The 21,427-nt window shown below is 39.3% G+C and overlaps 1 protein-coding gene across 1 annotated transcript in view; it reads right to left on the reverse strand.

Moving 5' to 3' along the window:
* The window catches only part of NYAP2 (neuronal tyrosine-phosphorylated phosphoinositide-3-kinase adaptor 2), a 270,077-nt gene that overhangs the window by 245,642 nt on the left and 3,008 nt on the right, over positions 1-21,427 (reverse strand). The window contains exon 3 of the mRNA XM_038749306.1: positions 14,491-14,729. Coding sequence (XP_038605234.1) covers positions 14,491-14,696 — 206 coding nt within the window. The 5' untranslated portion in view covers positions 14,697-14,729. The remainder of the gene's footprint in view (positions 1-14,490; positions 14,730-21,427) is intronic.

Raw genomic sequence — 21,427 nt, forward strand, 5'->3', positions numbered from 1 at the left:
ACATTAATTTGAAATAGAGTAGAACATTTACAATTCACTAAGCAAACTCCCAACCAGGGGCATTTGTATTGGTTGAGGGGAAAACAAGAAAGAAGTACACATTTTGGAACATAGTTAATTTATTATTGAAATTATGTTCATTGTGAACTATAAATGTGTGATGCATTGCTTTGCTTTAGGCTATTTTTTCATTTTATGGAAGAGTTTTGGAAGATTTATGGCAGGGTTATATTTTACTGCAGTTTTTCAGTTCAAGGCATAAAATTTATTCTTTCAGCTACAGTCTATTTTACTAAGTTAACCTTCTCCCCTTCTCCCCTGCCCCTCCACATTTCTGTAATCCGTCCTGCCACAGGGAAAGACATTGAGGAAGGGACTCAGATTACCTAGGCTTGTATGCGTTGGGGATAGAGATAGGGGTAGGACTAATGGGAGAGTCGAACAGGGAAGCCTGAAGAAGCTGCCACTTCACTTAACTAATCAGATCTCAAAAAGCTGAACCCCTTCCATAGCCTGGGGTGAAGTTCTGTGGCTTACTCATGTTGATGGGAAAAGAAAACAGAAATTAAGACAATTTGTCATCCAAGGCAAACTTTTTACTCAATTTGTGATTACATCGAATCAACAATTCAGCAGGCAAGTCACTTAATTTCTCGGTACCTCAGTTACCCCATCTATAAAAATGGAGATTAAGACTGTGAGTCCTATGTGAGACAGGGATTATGTCCAACCCGATTGTCTATCTAACCCAGTGCTTAGTAGAGCACCTAGCACATAGTAGGTACTTAAAAATGCCATAAAATAGATATTTTTAAGTTTGGACATATTGCTTGTTACATTTAAGGAAGATTTAGGCCTCAATAATAATAAAAAAAAAAAACCCTACTGTTTGGGCTGAGTTATGACAGTGCTTTATTGCCCTTTGAGAGAGGTTTTTTTTCTATTTCAAGGAAAGGAAGAGGTCTTCCATTTACGTTTACTGTGGTTCTGATTGATTGGTGTGATTCTGAGAAAAATGATTGTTTAGGCTGCCAGACTCCTCACCCAGCATCTGTGCTAAGGGTGAAGTTGACTAAGTCATTCTAATAAGGAAAAAAGAAAGCTACCCAGGAAATGTTTGATTCTGGGAGAGGTGCTTCACTGTTTTTTTTGTGGGGTGGAGTGTCCCTGCTCTGAATTCTTCTGTGTTATTCTGCCTTGGTGGCAAAGTGAAATTCCAAGAAATCTGGTTGTTTTAATAATGACTAATGATTGTGGTATTTAAGTGCTTACTTATGTGCCGGGCACTGTTCTAAACTCTGGGGTGGATACAATCAGATTGGGTTGGACACAGGCTCTGTCCCACAGGGGGCTCACAGCCTTAACCCTCATTTTACAGATGAGGTAACTGAGGTGCAGAGAAGTGAAGTGACTTGTCCAAGGTCACAAGGCAGACAAGTGGCAGAGTGGGGTTTAGAACTTGGGTCTTTTTTACTCCCAGGCCCAAGCTGTTTCCATCAGCCCACGCTGCTTCTCTGAAGAGCCTTATAAAGCCTCTCCTCTCCCACTTCATCTCCACCTTTCCTCAAGATATGAGGTGAGTGTTAAGGAGCTTGATGGTCCAGTCCCCTGATGTAATGAAGAGATTTTTGGTCTTCAGTTGTGCAGCAGTGAAGGGGTTTTTTGTTCTTTTTGTTGATATTCCATTTTTACTGGACTACATAAGGCCTATATATGAAAACTTCTCCACAACATTTACACTCATTTCCAGAAGAAATAGCATTTTATTATTTTTCTTATGAGTTTCGCTTTGATTTTTAAATTCACCATGAGGTTAAATGTTGGGCAGACAGATGTTCACTTCAATTACTTCATCATCATTACTAAAGCTTAAATTTGGCTGACACACTTCTGTCTTCTTTTGCCCAAAACACGTTTTGGAAAACGCCTTCCTTTTGTCAACATCTTCCTCTTTGGAAAAATAGTCATAACTTTTACTTCTATGAAAGTGATTCTGAATACTAGAATCTCTAATTTTAAGAATTTAAGCATATGGAAGAGGAAGCAATTCAAATATTTTTTTTTAGATGTACCCCATGATATATCCGGGTTATACAGATGAGCCTCACAGTATAGACAGAAGCAGCGTGGCTCAGTGGAAAAGAGCCTGGGCTTTGGAGTCAGAGGTCATGGGTTCAAATCCCGACTCTGCCACTTGTCAGCTGTGTGACTTTGGGCAAGTCACTTCTTCTCTGGGCCTCAGTTCCCTCATCTGTAAAATGGGGATTAAGACTGTGAGCCCCCCATGGGACAACCCGATCGCCTTGTAAGCTCCCCAGCACTTAGAACAGTGCTTTGCACATAGTAAGCACTTAATAAATACCATTATTATTATTATAGCTGGATTATTTTACTTAAAAATGTGGTTGTATCATCTATGGTTGTAGCCCCCTCCTTCCTCTCCCCCTTCTCCCCCCTCCATTCCCCCCGCCTTACCTCCTTTCTCTCCCCACAGCACCTGTATATATGTATATATGTTTGTATGTATTTGTTACTCTATTTTATTTGTACATATTTATTCTACTCATTTTATTTTGTTAATATGTTTTGTTTTGTTCTCTGTCTCCCCCTTCTAGACTGTGAGCCCACTGTTGTGTAGGGACCGTCTCTATATGTTGCCAACTTGTACTTCCCAAGTGCTTTAGTACAGTGCTCTGCACACAGTAAACGCTCAGTAAATACGATTGAATGAATGAATGTTTTCCCACAAACGGGTATACAATTAGTTAGGTTCTATTCCAGAGCAAGCTCTGACAAAATGGCCAAGCCCTCCAGATAGTTAAAAAAATCACAGTCTAAATCCTTCCTTTCTACTCCCCTATTCTTAGCCGATTTCCTGTCATCTCCTTCCCTGTCCTCACCCGGTCTGATCCCAGCCTCCTTCTATTCCTACTCAACAGCTGCTGCTATTGCAGTCCCAGCTTCCCCAGTGAGCACCATCGCTCCAACCTTCCTCTTCCTAGCTCTCAGTCCCACCTACCTGTCCAACCCACCAGGAATGGGGAGATGTGAGAATGCTAGCAGCCACAACTGAGGTCACAGTCAAAGCCCCTGTCTGACCCTGCTACGCTCTCCTAAACTTAGTCCGGAGTAGGTGCTCAATGAATGCTAGTTACTGATTGATTTTTCCTCAGTAAAATCATGGGGCTGAGGCAGGGAGATGACAGAAAAGGAAAGGTGGGAGAGTTCTCTAGGGGACTTGTGATAGAGGCTGTTTGCATTATTAGGGTTAGTTTAAAACATCTGGAGCACCAGGGGAAGATAGGGAAGAGTACATAAATTAGGGGTGTGGGATAGTGCTGAGTTGGTGGTCTGGGAATGGGGGCAGATAATCTGTTGGAAACAGGGAAGATTGGGATGGGATCAGGGTGAGGGGGTGAGGAGAGAGGTTGGAGAGGGTATTAATTGACCTGTATTGGCTAGATAAAACGCCTAAGGCCAGACTTACGTTTGCTGGTAAATAGGGATTTTTTTTTGCAGTGTTTAAGAACTTACTCTGTGCCAGGCACTGTTCTAAGCACTGGGTTAGATACAAGGTAATCAGATTGGACATAGTCTCTGTCCCATATGGGGCTCACAGTCTTAAACCCCATTTTATAGATGAGGTAACTGAGGCACAGAGAAGCCAAGTGACTTGCCCAAGGTCACACAGCAAAAACGTGGCAGAGTGGGATTAGAGCCCATGACCTTCTAACTCCCAAGTCCATGCCCTAGCCACTAGGCTGTGCTGCTTCTTGGGATGTATCCCTGAGTTATATGCATTGTAGAGTGGCCTTTACTCTGAGTGTGCTTGTTTTAAAATATCTACATGCAAAAGGGAAATTGAAATCCCCTTTTCTGAAGCATCAAAATCCATCCTCAAAAGTGACAGGGAGCAAACTGCAAAATGGCCACAATGATGACAACAACTAGGGAATTAAGTGTTTACTATGTGCTGAGCACTGTACTAGGAGCTGGAGTAGATCCAAGATATTCAGATCTTACACAGTCCCTGCCCCATATGGACATCACGGTAAAAGAGATTTTGAGAGATGATATCTCATCCCTATTTTACAGATGAGATAAAATCTGGCTCCATCACTTGTCTACTGGGTGGCTTTGGGTAAATCACTTCCCTTCTCTTGGCCTCAGTTACCTCATCTGCCAAATGGGGATTAAGATTGTGAGTTCCTTGTACCCCTTCTAGACTGTGAGCCCATTGTTAGGTAGGGACTGTCTCTATATCTTGCCAACTTATAATTCCCAAGTGCTTAGTACAGTGCTCTGCACACAGTAAGCACTCAATAAATACAATTGAATGAATGAAACACAGAGAGTTTAAGTGAGTTGTCCAAGGTCACACAGCCAGCCAGTAGCAAAGTGGGGATTAGAACCCAAGTCTTCTGACTCCGTTCTATTATTTTCCCATTGGGCCATATGCTATTCCCAGGATTCTTATCTGTATTTAGGTGATTTTTACAAGTATTTTTTACCAGTTCTTTAGATATCTGAACTCAATGCTATCTATGGTTATTGTTTCATATTTAGTGAAAGCATACGTTTCCATCATATCTCATTAAATATGAGGCTGATCTCTTAGCCTGTCTTCTGAGGTTGATATCAGAAAGAACTCTTATTAGACCTCCAGCTGAATGGGCAAACGGAAGAATGTAGGAGAGGAGGGCTTATGCCTATCCTTTCTTCCCACTGGAACAATAGACAAGCATGGCATAGTGGATGGAGTACAAGCTTGGGAGTCAGAAGGTCATTAATTCTAATCCCAGCTCTGTCACTCATCTGCTGTGTGATCTTAGGCAAGTTACTTCACTTCTCTGTGCCTGTTACAGATGAGGATCGGCAAAATGGGGATTGAGCTTGTGAACCCCACATGCGACGGACTGAGTGTAACTCGATAATAATAATAATAATAATAATGGCATTTGTTAAGCGCTTAACTCGATTTGCTTGTACCCCCAACCCCCACAACAGGTGCTTAGTACAGTGCCTGGCACATAGTATGCATTTAACTTATACTATAAAAAAAGTTTATAGGGCATATCTGTTAGTGCTGCCATTGAAAGTAATACTTCTAGTTTTTGTCTGGATGGAAAGAAAAAAAGAACAGGCAGAACACTGAGTTGCATTAACATTAAACATCTTCCAGAAGTCAACATTGTGCCCAGAATATAAATTCTGCAGATGTCATTTTAAATTGTTTAAAGGCTTAAAATATGAAGTTATATTAACGTGTATATATAACTGAAATTCATATCTTCTGAATTGAGTACAACAAACAAATGTAAAACCAAGCAAGCACTTGAGAGGAAGATTCCTACTCAAATCTGTTGTGCTGTTTATTCTCACTCCCTTTTCAGTGCATTAACCTTGTTTTTTTGCATGATTACTAAGTACCATACCAAAATCAGGTCAGAAATTCAGATCATATCAACGGATTCAGTTCAGCGAGATCAGACAAGTTATGTTCTTCTTAGTCTAATTTTGGATAGATTATTTTAGATTCTCTAGATTCTCTGAAAACACCCACACAGTAACTTTACAAATTCAAATTTCATCCTACAAAGAGGTTTTCACTGAAAAGGGCAGAAATAATATTTCAACACCCAGAGTAGTGACATACAATTAGTACTAGCATTATGTCTAGACCTTGTTTCATGAACGGTAACCCATAAAGCTGCCTGCCACTGTTGGCAACAGTGGTGTCTCTCATTGCCCAGAAGTGGATCCTGTGCATCATTTAAATAAAACAAATAACATTTCAGCCAATTCCAATGCATTCCAAAAAAGGGCCTGCCATTAAAGCAAGGGAGATAAAGCTGTTAAAATTAAACAAACGACTCCCCAAAAGAATATTCAAGAGTGTTGAATCTGAATGCTTTAAAACCCAATTTTTCAATCTGCTGCCGTGTCCTTGTAACCTCAAAGCAAATGTCACGTTTCTTCCTGCAACAACAGACCGATGTATGACACATTTCTTCCTTTTAGTGAGGGAGTTGTGATGAAGGAAGGAAATGGCCACTTCATTTTACTGTTTAATTGCTGTTCAGCTGTTATATTTGGCCTTAGACATCATCGTATTATTAGTTTCTGCTATCCTAAATAACAGACATATGATTTCAGGTTCTTTGGCTGTTTTAGAAAACTTAAAATATCATTTCCCAGAAATTCAAGGATATTAACAAGTGAAAATATGTAAATGCAGTTGCATGTACAAATGATCATTGCCAGTAATATCATTTCAATTTTGACTGTCACTTTTAAATGAGAAATATGACTGAAGATACTTCCCTTGGGGGTATCCATGGGAAATTCAGTTGCATTGAATCAGCCTCACTGTAGCTGTGCTACAGTAAGAGGCATTGCCCAGAACCTTACTAATTTTTAGTAGTTTTCTTAGTGGGGTGGTTTGTTTCATTAATAGTAATGATTATGGTATTTGTTAAGCGCTTACTATGTGCCAAGCACTAGAAGACATACCTCATGCCTTCTACTTAGAAAGGGAAACTTTTCAACAAATAGATCAAGCTGAGAGGAGGTTTTGTTTGTTCATTCTGTTTTGTCAGAGTTTCTTGCTCTATAGCAGCTTGGCGTAATGGATAGAACATGGGCCTAGGAATCAGAAGGTCATGGTTTCTAATCCTGGGTCTGCCACTTCTTTGCTGTGTGACTTTCGGCTAGTCACTTCACTTCTCTGGGCTTCATTCATTCATTCATTCAATCGTATTTATTGCACGCTTACTGTGTGCAGAGCACTGTACTAAGCACTTGGGAAGTACAAGTTGGCAACATATAGAGACAGTCCCTATCCAACAGTGGCCTCACAGTCTAGAAGGGGGAGACAGAGAACAAAACCAAAGGTATTAACAAAATAAAATTAATAGAATAGATATGTACAAGTAAAATAAATAGAGTAATAAATATGTACAAACATATATACATATATGCAGGTGCTGTGGGGAAGGGAAGAAGGTAAGATGTGGGGGATGGAAAGGGGGATGAGGGGGAGAGGAAGGAGGGGGCTCAGTCTGGGAAGGCGTCCTGGAGGAGTTCCCTCATCTGTAAAATGGGGATTAATAATAATAATAATAATAATGATGATGATGGCATTTGTTAAGTGCTTACTACGTGCCAAGCACTGTTCTAAGCTCTGGAGTAGATAAAAGGTAATCATGTTGTCCCAAATTGGGCTCACAGTCTTAATCCCCATTTTACAGATGAGGTAACTGAGGCCCAGAGAAGTGAAGTGACTTGCCCAAAGTCACATAGCTGACAAGTGGCAGAGGTGGGATTTGAACCTGTGACCTCTGACTCCATAGCCTGGGATCTTTCCAATGAGCCACGCTGCTTCTCTGGAGGCATGTAGAAAAAGAAACAAATGGCAGATTGTAGAGAAAAGGGAGTAAATGGATGGGAATCAATCATACATACTTATTGAGTGCTTACTGTATGCAGATTACTGTATTCAGCACTTGGGAAAGTTCAAAGGAACTGGTAGACCTCTGACCTCTGACTCCCAAGCCAGTGCTCTTTCCACTGGGCCACGCTGCTTCTCATTAAGACTGTGAGCTACATGCGGGACAGGGACTGTGTCCAACCCGATTTGCTTATATCCACCCCAGTTTTAGTACAGTGCCTGGCATATAGTAAGCACTTAACAAATACCATTATCATTATTATTATTACTATAATTTTTATATAGTTGCTAAAGAATTGGGATATGAAAAAGTGAACATGTAAATGATACAAAGTACCAGTAATGCCATTCAAGGTGCCAGAATCTGTAGGGAAAAATTCAACAGTAAAGGTGGAAAGAATCTAACCACTTGCTAGTTAAGTCATGGAATTATCTAATACTGAACCCTAGTAAGTCAAAATATCTGCTTGACTGCTTAAACAAACTTTCACGAAGCTTGCTAACCTTTATAACACTTTTTATTTTAACCACACCCATAATTCATTGGTATTTTAAAGCACAAATAGGGTGTGAACCCACTCTAGATGCTAGGGTTTTGTTATACTCTACACAGTAAGCTCATTGTGGATAGGAAATGTGTCTGTTATATTGTTACAGTGTACTCTCCCAAGTGCTTAGTACTGTGCTGTGCACACGGTAAGTGCTCAGTAAATGATTGATCAATTGACTCTAAAATAACCTTCTGTAATGTCTATTGACCAATGCCATTAAAATTTAAAGCAACAAAATTTGTAACCTACTGAAAAATCTATTTTCAAAGGCTCACAGGCTCACAATTCATTGCAAATTGTCTAATTCTGCTTTGTCATCCTATTCCGTTTGCCATTTTCTGTGTCTATTACAGAGGCAACACCTCCCTGTGAGATTCCCTGTCCTCACTTCATTTGCCAATTTGCCACTACAAAGGCCAATTTGTAATCAATGTAGCCTTAGAGTACCCTAGATTTACAGGCTGTGGTTGAAGCAGACCCTCCTCTTTGCCTTGCGAGTCAGGGGTTCCAGGAGACAGCATGAATTTATTGACACAAACGCTGTAGCCACAGGCTGTCCTCCTGGCCATGGAAAGCCCCTGGGAGTCTCTGAAGTGATATTGTCCTACTTTTGGAGTCATAGGTGCATGTACCTAAAAGTGAAAATGGCATATTTCATGTTGGTATAAAATGCTTGTCCTTTCAAAGTCAAATATGCCTTGCCTTTAGAGTACTCACAGTTTACTTAATCACAGGGTGGGGAACCTTCAAATGCAAAGGTCAGCACTTTGAAAATGTGATGTTGATTTCCATTAATGACATCAAAGCATTTTGAATATCCTCTGAACAAGCTACATGAAGTGCACATCAATGATATGGGCCCATGCTTAGCCTCTGCTCTCATCAAAGTCATCCAGAGCTCCAAATATGATTGTGTGGCTACAGTCTGGCAGTACTTATTTTTGTTTTCTTTTTCCCCCCTCTAAACTGATAATGCCATTTCACGTTAGTCACAGCTACACTAGAAGGACACTGTTGGAAACAATTAGAATATTTCAATGATCATAATCTCTGTTGAATAGTCAAATTGGAACCCAAACAAAATAGGGATTAGACTTGAGAAAGCACAATTTCTGCAGAGGGGTAGAATAGCCCTGCACATGTTGGGCCCGCTGGGGTTTGGGGGATAGTCTATAATAATCATGATATATAAACACTTATTTTGTGCCAGACACTATTCTAAGCACTGCCTCTCCATCCCCCCATCTTACCTCCTTCCCTTCCCCACAGCACCTGTATATATGTTCGTTCGTTCGTTCATATTTATTGAGCGCTTACCATGTGCAGAGCACTGTACTAAGCGCTTGGGAAGTCCAAGTCGGCAACATATAGAGACGGTCCCTATTACTCTATTTATTTATTTTACTTGTACATATTTATTCTACTCACTTCATTCTGTTAATATGTTTTGTCTTGTTGTCTGTCTCCCCCTTCTAGACTGTGAGCTCGTTCATTCATGCATTCATTCCTATTTCTTGAGCGCTTACCATGTGCGGAGCACTGTACTAAGCGCTTGGGAAGTCCAAGTCAGCAACATACAGAGACGGTCCCTATTACTCTATTCATTTATTTATTTTACTTGTACATATTTTCTATTCTATTTATTTTATTTTGTTAATATGCTTTGTTTTGTTGTCTGTCTCCCCCTTCTAGACTGTGAGCTCATTCGTTCATGCATTCATTCGTATTTCAATCAATCAAACAATCAATCAATCGTATTTATTGAGCACTTACTATGTGCAGAGCACTGTACTAAGCGCTTGGGAAGTACAAGATGGCAACATATAGAGACAGTCCCTACCCAACAGTGGGCTCACATGTACGTATTTATTACTCTATTTATTTATTTATTTATTTATTTTACTTGTACATATCTATTCTATTTACTTTATTTTGTTAGTATGTTTGGTTTTGTTCTCTGTCTCCCCCTTTTAGACTGTGAGCCCACTGTTGGGTAGGGACCGTCTCTATATGTTGCCAACTTGTATTTCCCAAGCGCTTAGTACAGTGCTCTCCACACAGTAAGCGCTCAATAAATGCGATTGATTGATTACAAGAGAGTTGAGTTGGACGCAGTCCCTGTCCCACATCAGGCTCACGGTCCCCATTTTACAGATTAGGGAACTGTGGCACAGAGAAGTGAAGTGAGTTGCCCAAGGTCACACAGCAGACAAGTTCTACTTCCCAAGCACTTAGTGCAGTGCTCTGCACACAGTAAGTGCTCAAGAAATACAATTGAATGAATGAAAGTGGTGGGGCTGGGATTAGAACCCAGTTCCTTCTAACTAACAGGACTGGACTCTATCCACTAATAATAATAATAATGATGGTATTTGTTAAGTGCTTACTATGTGCAAAGCACTGTTCTAAGCACTGGGGGGATACAAGGTGATCAGGTTGCCCCACGTGGGGCTCACAGTCTTAATCCCCATTTTACAGATGAGGTAACTGCGGCACAGAGAAGTTAAGTGACTTGCCCAAAGTCACACAGCTGACAATTGGTGGAGCCGGGTTTTGAACCCGTGACCTCTGACTCCAAAGCCTGGGATCTTTCCACTGAGCCATGCTGCTTCTCTGGAGGCATGCAGAAAAAGAAACAAATGGCAGATTGTAGAGAAAAGGGAGTAAATGGATGGGAATCAATCGTATATACTTATTGAGTGCTTACTGTATGCAGATTGCTGTATTCTGCACTTGGGAAAGTACAAAGGAATTGGTAGACTTGATCCTTGCACACGGGGTATTTGTTAAGCGCTTTTTATGTTTCAGGCACTACCCTAAGTTCTGGAATAGAATGCAAGGCAATCAGGTTGGACACAGTCCCCGTCCCACATGGGGTTCACAGTACTAATTCTCATTTTACAGCTGAGGAAACTGGAACACAGAGAATTTAAGTGATCGTCCCAAAGTCACAGGGACAAATGGCCTACTATGGCCCTACATCTGACTCTGGAGAGAGTGCAGTTATGTGGTCCAAGGAATTCAAAGAGAAGAAAGGAGAGGAAGCATAAGCGGAGACTTGTTAATAGAGAGAGTGGCAAAAATAGGGACTCCTCATGACGCTCTATACTATCAAAGAATTAATTTAAACAAACCACAGAAACTCAGGTAACCATTTTTATGAGAAAAGGTAGTTTCTGTTGTTTTATAGTACTTGGATTCATTCAATCGTATTTATTGAGCGCTTACTGTGTGCACAGCACCGTACTAAGTGCTTAATTGGATGCCTCTTTGTTATGCATAACATCATATCAGTGTGTCTCCCAACTCTGTTGTGTGTACTCTCCCAAGTGCTTAGTACAGTGCTCTGTACTAAGTGCTCAGTGAATATCATTAATCGATTGATCACTTGTTATTATTTCAATATCCATGGAGTAGATCAATATAATTGATCAATAAAATTTTCCCAAGCTAGGTGAGAAGCATGGCTTAGTGGATAATGGATGGATCAGGAAGTCAAAAGGATCTGGGTTCAAATCCCAGCTCCCCCACATGTCTGCTGGGTGACCTTGGGCAAGTCACTTAACTTCTCTGGGCCTCAGTTACCTCATCTGTAAAATGGGAATTAAGACTGTGCGCCCCGTGTCCAACCTGTTTAACTTATATCTACCCCAGCACACAGAATGGTGTTTGGCACATAGTAAGCGCTTAACAAGTACTATAATTATTATTTTCACAAGATCCAACAAACAGCCCATATCAGGGCGCAGGTGCTAAACACTTGAGTGACTAAAGGGTGGTTCAATCCACTGAAATGTAGATTCTAGCTGACAAGTCAAGGTCTTGGCCCAAGGGCTCCCATCCTAATGGGAACTCTGTATTTCTCCCGACAATCCCTATGTCTTCTCAAGGCCTCTTTCTCTATAAACTTCTGTTTCTAGGACTTTCAAGGTGGAAAGAGTATCTTTTCTCCAGGATAATCTAGGTATAATTTATAACAAGAGCTATGGCTAGGAGACACAGTGATCAAATCATTGATCACTGTCAAGGTCAATTTCTAAATTAGGGTTTAAAGTTGTGCATTCATCCTCTCCATTTGTAGTGCTCGCCATTCATTCTTCATTACTTCCTTGCCTCTTCACTACCCCAACTTTCATTCCTTCCTATTGTTTCCAGGATTTTTTTTCACTCTGTTCTGCCTACATGGTAGATCTCTAGAAGTAAGTTCCTTGAGGACAGGGATTGTATCTACCAACTGTGTTGTACTCTCCTAAGCACTTAGTACAGTGCTCTGCACAAAAAAGCACTCAATAAATACCACTGACTGATTGATACCCCATATATCTTCATTCCATCTAGTGCTCACAGCGAAGTAAAACTTCTCCAAAATGCCTTCTCAGGCTGGCAAAAAGAAGTGCTTGGCTTTTCCATCCTTTCTTCCTCATGCTTGTGTTTAATCTAAAGGTACATTTATTTGAAGGATGTATTTTTTTAACTTGCCTTTGCAATGTAATATCGCTGAGGACAGGGTCTAGTCTTCCCAAACCAGCTAGGTTCATCCTTCAAATCTAATTCATGATTCAGAGTACTGACAATTTGTAAACATTAGATAAGTGTTGAATGAATAATGGAAAAAAATGAATGAAAGAAAGCAATTTATTGAAATAGTTGAGTTTAATGCCTTCAATCTAAAGAAAGGTGGCAATGCAGGTTATTTATGAATAAAAACCTTAGGAAGCCTATCTGGAATGAGCAAAGTATCCTCCTATGCTAATCTACTTTTGATGACAGTGGACATTTAGCCAGGGGGAGAAAATAGCGTAATGCAGACCACATACTTTCATTCCATGGATGCAAATGTACAATGATACTAACACTTCACACTTTTCTTCACAAAATATAGCACTTGAAAACAATAGTTCAACAGAATAATTTCATCTAGGCATGCAGGTCACCATTTCATTCTTTCTTTGGACCAGACTTCTGATATTGAGCCTTATCCTTCAATGAGTAAATGCTATTTTGGAAATAAACTGCTTACCCATCTGAGGTGAAGGAAACCATTTGGCCTGAGTACCATCTAGCCTTTAGGGACACTCTGGGAAATTTTATTTATAATAGAGTAATAATTGCTTCATTCCCAGATTCACGTCTTCACCATAAAAGCAAGCCAATCAAAACTTAGAAGTCAGATATTCAAATCTCCCAGAGGGGTAGAGACTCAAAATGACAAATCCGCAAGAAAACTGCTCTCATTTAATGAGAACTGATGTATGTTCCAGAAGACTGAAATTGCATTTTATTTGGAAGTGACCATGCAACAACTGAGCACTTCAACCTAAAATCAGCAAGTTGTGTAACAGAAACTTGTAGACTACTACTTATGTCTGACTATCCAACACTCCAGATGGTTGTCCTATGATTCCATCACTAGCAAACAATTGGCCCACCACAATGATTTTTAAAAGTTGAAAAGTTAAAATCAAATGGCAAATACAGAAAATATTTACCCTTTCATCATACCACACCAGTAACTCAAAGACTGCCTAATTCATCTTTTCTCCAAGGTTGAAATCTGGCATTTATTGGGTCAGACCTGATAGAATGAGCAGCCCAGCAAGTGGTTGTATTTGAATATATCGGGAACATTTGGTGCCAGTGAAGTGATTCGGTACCAGAACATTACTATACAGAAGGTTCACACCATGAATCTCTCCTCTCAGCGGTGTACATACTTCTTATTAACATGAATAGGAATTTGCAGAAATAAGGCAAGTTTGGGAGGTACACAGGTTAATTTGTTAAGATTTGAGTAATATGTAAGAATTTTTCAAGACAAACTTTTTCAAATGCTATTTTTTCTGTCACAACTAATTCTATTTGAATAATCAACAAAAGGATATTCAATAATTCATTTTAATTCCAAGATAATGGAATTCTCATTCAGTACTTTGCAAACCTCCATTTGAACAAACCACTTCAGTGGAAAGAACTTCCTGTGAAGTCCACTATAATTGGGTTGACCATATATCAATTTAGCTAGGACAGGCTTGGAATAATTCTGGGAATCAAGGCTTCCCTGATGAATTTTATAAACATTATAAACACCAGAGAATCAAGATTGTCTTGGAATTATACCAACCCTGCTCTTGCGCACTTTAAATATTAGGACTTTGGCATCCAAGTTGGATCATGCTTGGTTCTCGATCAGTTGAGATTTTGCCACGTTCTAGGACTTAACATATGGGGGTCCCAAAATGCTGGCTTTTTTATTCCTATACATTGACTATGCAATTTCCAGATGTTATCCCAATGCCCTGGTTACAGTGAAAATAAATGGTCACCCTAAACATATGAGTTGCGAATGGACAGTTTGACCAGTGCCTAATAGCTACAAAATCTTCTGACAATCCTCCATTTGGCAAAATAACAAGCTTGCATACAAACAATTGAAAGCAAATCTCTTTTGCATCATTGTCAATGTCACAGCAATATGTGATTTATGTTTACCGTTTTATTGCTTCTTCTTGCTTACGGCGTTTTTCATTCTTCTCCTTCAAGTAAGCCAGGTTGGTTTCATTTCTCAAGCGATCATTCTCTCGAGCAATGTCTGATGCATTCTGAATAACCAAGCCATCATAGGCCTTCATTCCCATATCTTCAATATACTGGAGAAAAGAGTCCAAAGTGTTGTCCTCCTGATTAGAACGCATCATCTTTCAGGAAATGTAAAATGGAAGCAGCACTTTCTGCAGGTTCAAAAACATACTTTTGTCAATGGAAATGCACTTGCTGATTATTCTGGCATTTATCTTTCCATTCTAATGCCTAGTTTCCAGGGTAACTATAATTGGAGCAATATCCAACATAAATACATTGGAAATAGAAGTTATTTGATGAGGTTAGTCTAAGCTTGGGATAGCAATCTATCTGTGGAAATTACAGTATAGTTGGTGTGCAAAGTTGAGAGCAGCAAGCACCAAAAGTAACTCCAACAAAATGCAATATAGGTTCAGAAGATAAACCCACAATTTCTGAGGCAATTGTTGGGATATACTTTCCAGTTTTCTATCACTAAGAAGTTAGCAGTCAGATATTGAGTGAATCAGCTCCTTGAGGACAGGGATCAAGGCTACTTTCTCTATTGCGTTCACCCATGCACTAAATGCAGTGCTCTGTACACAGTAAGTGCTCAATAAATAACATTCATTGATTGATAGGATCAGGCTGTTAGATTGTTACTAAACAATATTGATTTTTATAGTGCAGACTCAGATAATAATGCTTCACTAACAGGCAAGGATTTTTTTTAGCAACACATCACTTAGAATTCAAATTTCCACAAAAATGCAGCAATCAAATTGTTGTCTACAACCGTTAAACTGTTTTTCCAAAGTAGTAATAGCATGGATGCATATTATATAGCCAACAGTTTCTATTTCATTCATTCAATCGAATTTATTGAGTGTTTACTGTGTGCAGAGCACTGTACTAAGCACTTGGGAAATACAAGTCAGCAACATATGGAGATGGTCCCTATTCAACAACGGGCTCACAGTCTAGAAGGGGGAGATAGACAACAAACCAAAACATTTAGACAGGTGTCAAAATCGTCAGAACAAATAGAATTAAAGCTCTATGCACATCATTAACAAAATAAATAGAATAGTAAATATATAGAAGTAAAATAGAGTAATAAGTCTGTACAAATATATACAAGTGTTGTGGGGAGGGGAAGGAGGTAGGATAGGGGGATGGGGAGGAGGAGAGGAAAAAGGGGGCTTAGTCTGGGAAGGCTGCCTGGAGGAGGGGAGCTCTCAGTAGGGCTTTGAAGGGAGGAGGAGAGCTAGCTTGGCAGATGTGTGGAGGGAAAGCATTTCAGGCCAGGGGAAGGACGTGGGCTGGGGGTCCGTGGCGGGACAGGCGAGAACGAGGTACAGTGATAGTATCTTTCATCCACGGATCACAAAAATATTTACCTGTGACCTCATTCTTTCTTACCAGATATTTTAATGTAAATAGTAGATACTATATCATTCCATTCTCAAATAAGTGAAACTGGATCACAGAAGTTAAGTAAACATGAATAAGGTCACACTCTAGGCTAGTTAAAATTGCAATGAGGGGCTCTGGCTCTCATATCCACCTTTTAAGTGTGCCTATTTAAGGGTGAAAAGGTAATCAATCAATCAATCAATGGTATTTATTGAGCACTTACACTGTGCAGAGCACTATAGTAACTACTTGGGAGAGTACAGTACAACAGAATTAGCATACATATTCCCTGCCCACAATGAGCTTACAGTCTAGAGGGGATGAGGGAGGACTGAAAATTAGGCAGTCCAAATATACATAATCTATTCTCTAATGGATAGACAGTCAAAGAAGCCATATTACATTGACTGTCTGCTCATTGCTAGCAGTCTACACTCCCATGTGCTTAGTACAGTGCTCTGCACACAGTAAGTTCTCAGTAAATACAATTGAATGAATTTTTATATTCATTGAATGAATGAATTGAATAAATGGTTTTAGGCTGAGTTTAATGTTCTGGTCATTTAATGAGTCAAGAACTGAAACAAATATCCAGTGCAAGTGCTGCACTTTTCCAGGCAACTGACTGTTGTCAAATCCATCATCACTATAGAACATGTCTAAGGAAAATGTTATGGCCTTGTAAAATTGTTATGAGCAGAAAGATTTAATGAACTTATGTTTCAAGGTGATATACATATTTGAAAGTCCAGCACCTCATTTTCGCATTAAAAAATCATTTCCAGTCTATTTGTTTCCTAGTGCAATCACTAGCCATTGTCTAGAAACTAGCTTCCATTGGAAATAACTTATTTTCCAGCTCACCAGTGGTCATCAACAGAAGATCTTTTGCTATCAATTGGTTTGGGAAGCAGTTTGTGCTGTTTTGGGTAGAGCAGTCTCAGGTGTAGAATCTGCTTTCACTTTGGCCAGGTCTCAAGTTATCCATTATATCTCACCTATCTGAGTATGTCAGATAGTGTGTATTTTTACCTTGATAAATCCAGATAACCTAAGATAAGTTGCATTTTTAAAACCATATTTTCCTACTTTTTTCTTTAGTTTAGACAATGTATTTGAAAGAGAATATTGTTGTCCTGACTATGATTAGAAAAAACAGGCATTAATAATGATGGTATTTGTTAAGCGCCTGCTATGTGCCCAGCACTGTTCTAAGCACTGGGGTAGATACAAGATTATCAGGTTGTCCCATTTGGGGCTCACAGTCTTAATCCCCATTTTACAGATGAGATAACTGAGGCACAGAGAAGTTAAGTGATTTACCCAAAGTCACACAGCTGGCAAGGGGTGGAGCATTGGGACTAGATGGACTGTTTATTAATCCCAACTGCTGAATCTATTTAAATTGCATTTTAATAACAAAAAATGACAGAAGCAATGAAAACCAAGGCATAGCTATATAAATTTGAAATGCAAAATCACTTATTTTTGGAAAAAAATTTCCAAGAAATTATCTTTATGCAGATCAGAGATGTTACCATCATTTTCTGATGCAAATAGTTTTAGAATATAGAGTTTTAGGGCCCTAAAAAAATAGCAACATTTTATATCATTACTACTTCCATTGTACCTATGCAAAACAGGGTGTTCCCACCCTGCAGAGTAAAATGACAGATCTTTCTGACATGTAAATCTTTCCCAATCTTTTAAGGAATAATAGGCTTTTTTTCCTCAATTTACCAAGAAATTTGAGTTATTTGGCCCTTGTGGGCATAGGATATTGACTAATAAAAGGCTACCTAGCCCAATAGCTTGTCAGTCTAATGGGGTTTGTTTCCTACATATCTCAATGAATAGGTGGATCAATCACTTGTTGGCAACCCCTGCCCCTTCTGAATCAATACGTCTGAGAATGCTGAGGCAGACATTTGAGGCCCCTTATCCTTTACACTCTCAAAAAACAGAACACAGGAAAATCTCCTCCTTTCTTAGGAATTACCTAAGAAGGAGAAGCACCATAAAATATATGTGAACTTATTTGAAGAATTTGTGGTGAATCACAGATATCGTTACTGTGTGTTTACTATGTCAAGCACTGTCCTAAGTGCTGGAGTAGATACGAGTTAATCAGTTTGGACACAGATATCTGGAAACAGATATCCAAAAGAATGCATTTTCTCCCCAGTCACGGTGGGGACAAAACTGTATTATCCACGGTACCAAAGGCTTTTACCATCTTCAGTTGGAAATTAATATGACATTAAAATGCATTCTGGGGTCAAAAGATATATTCTGTGCAGAAAAATAATGAAAAAGATATAGCCATGCTCTTGGGATAGATATCTGGCCCCAAATAGGTACACTTGTGTGGACTTAGTATGTATATTCACATGTGGTTATAGAGCAGCCTCTTTTAAAATCCATGTTTATAACAACAGTGGTAATAACCAATTATAATAACAATTTCCTACTAAAGAAATCTCCCTCATGACACTAAGAAAGGCAATACTGCTCTCATTTATCAAAAAACACATGTGTTTTGGCAGTGGATAAATGTTAAGATTAAGATGTCCTCTGCTATTTTATAAAGAATTACAAATTTTCTCCTGATTTTTGGCAAGGAAGGGCCTGAGAGCCACCATTCATGTACATTTTTTTTCTTATTTTAAAGCAGATAAACCTGCTCCAAAGACAAGATCACATAGATGGTGACCTTGACCCTACCTGCTACCCAATTCCACTGAAACAGCATCTTTATCATGGAGTTTTCAATTCGGGAGCTCTTATGGAAGGAGGGTGGTTATATTCTGAAGTGAACTGCCCCCCCAGAAGAGAAGCTTTAGGGGTGCTTTTCCTCCTCATGGCTTCCTTGCAATGTTGTGACTATGGCATATTTTTAATGAACATGGCTGAAAAATCTCAGGCACTCTGAGGTGGTTTCAAGAATGATTTAAGCTTTCCATGATCAGTGCATGCATGTGTCAATGGCACCTGTCAGAGGCTGCCCTTAACGTGAGCTATCTGAATTATCTCACAATCCATATGGTGCAATCAATTGCCATGGATTCCTCTGACTTTTTAGTTTTTGTTTTCACCCACCTGTATCTCAAGATAGTCTGTTCCTTTCCTTCTCAGTAGAGCTCTTCTTTGCATATTTTGTTTATCAAACTCCTGAATTATTCAGATCCCTCAAGGATGAATGAAAGGTTTAGCTCAAGGTGCAGTTGACTAACAGCTTTCTTTAAAGTGGGAATAGAAGTTAATCCCAATGCAGCAGTTTTGTATTTGAAATCCTCTGTGCTCAGATAAATGAATGCCTTTTTCATATGCCACACTTAGTACTAGAGTAGCTGCTTTGCTGTAACATCTTGGGCCACTACCTGGAGTCTTTATTTACAATGCACATAAAGGGCAGTACATCTAAGTACCTGGATTAATTTTAGAATGCATCAGGATGTCGAGAAGGGACTTTACCTAACAAAGATTCAAGTTATTAATCACTCATAAAATCATAGCTCGCATTCATTAATATAGTAAGTAGAGTTGACAACTAGTTGAATTTTTTTTCCAACTCAGACCTGCATATATTCATGTGCAACACTGTATAGAAGGTCTTGATGGGTAAATTCTATTCACATGTAGGGCCAATCATAGTCCATTGAGACAAAAATGCAAGCTCCTCTTTTGTCTTCCCTCTCAAATGCATTTTGTAGCTGTAGAATGAATGCATGGATCCATTGCAAGATTTTTGTGTTGGAGACCTCTGGATGTTTTTAGTCATCTTTTGAGAATCAAGATGAAGTCAAAGTTGTGTAATCCCTTGTTTACTATGTAGAAATAAAAATGCCAATTAGGTTTGGCCATAAGGCTCCAGAAAGCAGCCCGTATCATGAAGACTGGGGTAAAGATTGAGCAGCTCTGTAGAACCTGGATAATTTGCATGGGTTTGAGCTGCTGTTTTTGAGAGGATGAGTAAATCTGTCAGAGGAATAATAGGACCAATTTTCACAAGGGAGGGCTGTCAGGATATTTTTTCCATTCCAGAAAAACAAAATTCCCCTTCCTTAACTTCAACTTCAATAGTGTTTCTTCTTGTAAAATGCCCTTCCCTTCTTCCCAGCTGCAGCCATGAGCTCAGATATCCATTCTGGAGAAGTTCTTAGACCTATGGATCATTTGCCAAATGGAGATATACTATTCATCACTGTCTGAAATAGCTGAGTGAAATCCAAACCCACACAGACTCTAAATCTATTCTGTTTTTTAGTGTCTCCATGTCTTCCCTGCCTCTCCTACCTTTCCCCGGTCCCTGGCTTCTAGAAAAAACCCACTCTGCTTCTGTTCTACAAGGAGGAGTTTGAAGGTCTTACTTCTCCACTCATCTTGGTAAAAGTCATTAATACTGGGCAACAGAGTTGGAACTAATTGTAGTCTGGGAGAGAGTTTGTGTCATTTTACATTTTACCCAACATCTCCTGGATTGTGAGAAGCTCAGGAAAGACAGTTTTAGTTTAAATTTCTCTTATAAGCTTTAATCTCTAAACTATTTCCTTAGCTGACAGTCAAGGTACCACGGCATCAAGTTTTAAACTAATGGGGTAGTACTAGACTTTCAAATTCACAAAGTAATAAATATATATATAAATGCTAAAAGAAAAATATTTTCGATCATTTTCAGGAAAACCCATTAATTTGTTCACAAGTATAAGCTTTGTGATGATTACCAGAAAGGTTATCCTTTTTCTCTTGCAGGAAGGTGAATGTTTCAGTCCCCACCCTTCACATGTCCCTGAGCTTTCAAAATCTCAGCGGCCAGGATGCAAGTAAAGAAGTTACTAGAATCTGTTGTTTTGTGTTTTCTCAGTCAGAGCATCTTGTACCATGTCAAGGAAGTCCTCAGTGACCAGATTTGCTCACAATAATTCTTGCAACTAAATGAAAATTTGTGTGTCTGTGTGTGTGTGTGTGTGTGTGTGTGTGTGTGAGAGAGAGAGAGTGGGAGGGAGGGAGGGAGGGAAAGAAAGAAAGAAAGAAACACACCATTTGAACAGGGTTTTGGGAAACAGGTAAAAATGGTGCATTGTGTTAAGACCTATTCAGACTCACACTGTGATTAAATGAGGTTTGATAAGATATCATTTTTACCTAGAAAGATGAGAGAGCCTACAGTAAAGGTGAAGAAAAAGCCACCAAACAGTGCAACAGAGTATATTGCATTTGTAAAACACACACACCCAAAACCCATAAACATGAAAAGTAGATCTCGGAGTGGAGTTGAGCACATGTTACCATAACATGTCAAAAATCAGAAATGTAGTTCCTTTGGGTGTGTTTCTAGACCCCAGGATACTTCATGTGATTTCACATTGTTGAATGCTGTCAAAAATACAGCTGTTCTGTGAAGAACTGGAAATGGTGAAGTAGAAACTAAAAGAGCTCATTGAAATAATGA

The sequence above is a fragment of the Tachyglossus aculeatus genome, chromosome 7 (assembly GCF_015852505.1).
Source record: "Tachyglossus aculeatus isolate mTacAcu1 chromosome 7, mTacAcu1.pri, whole genome shotgun sequence".
Lineage (NCBI taxonomy): Eukaryota > Metazoa > Chordata > Mammalia > Monotremata > Tachyglossidae > Tachyglossus > Tachyglossus aculeatus.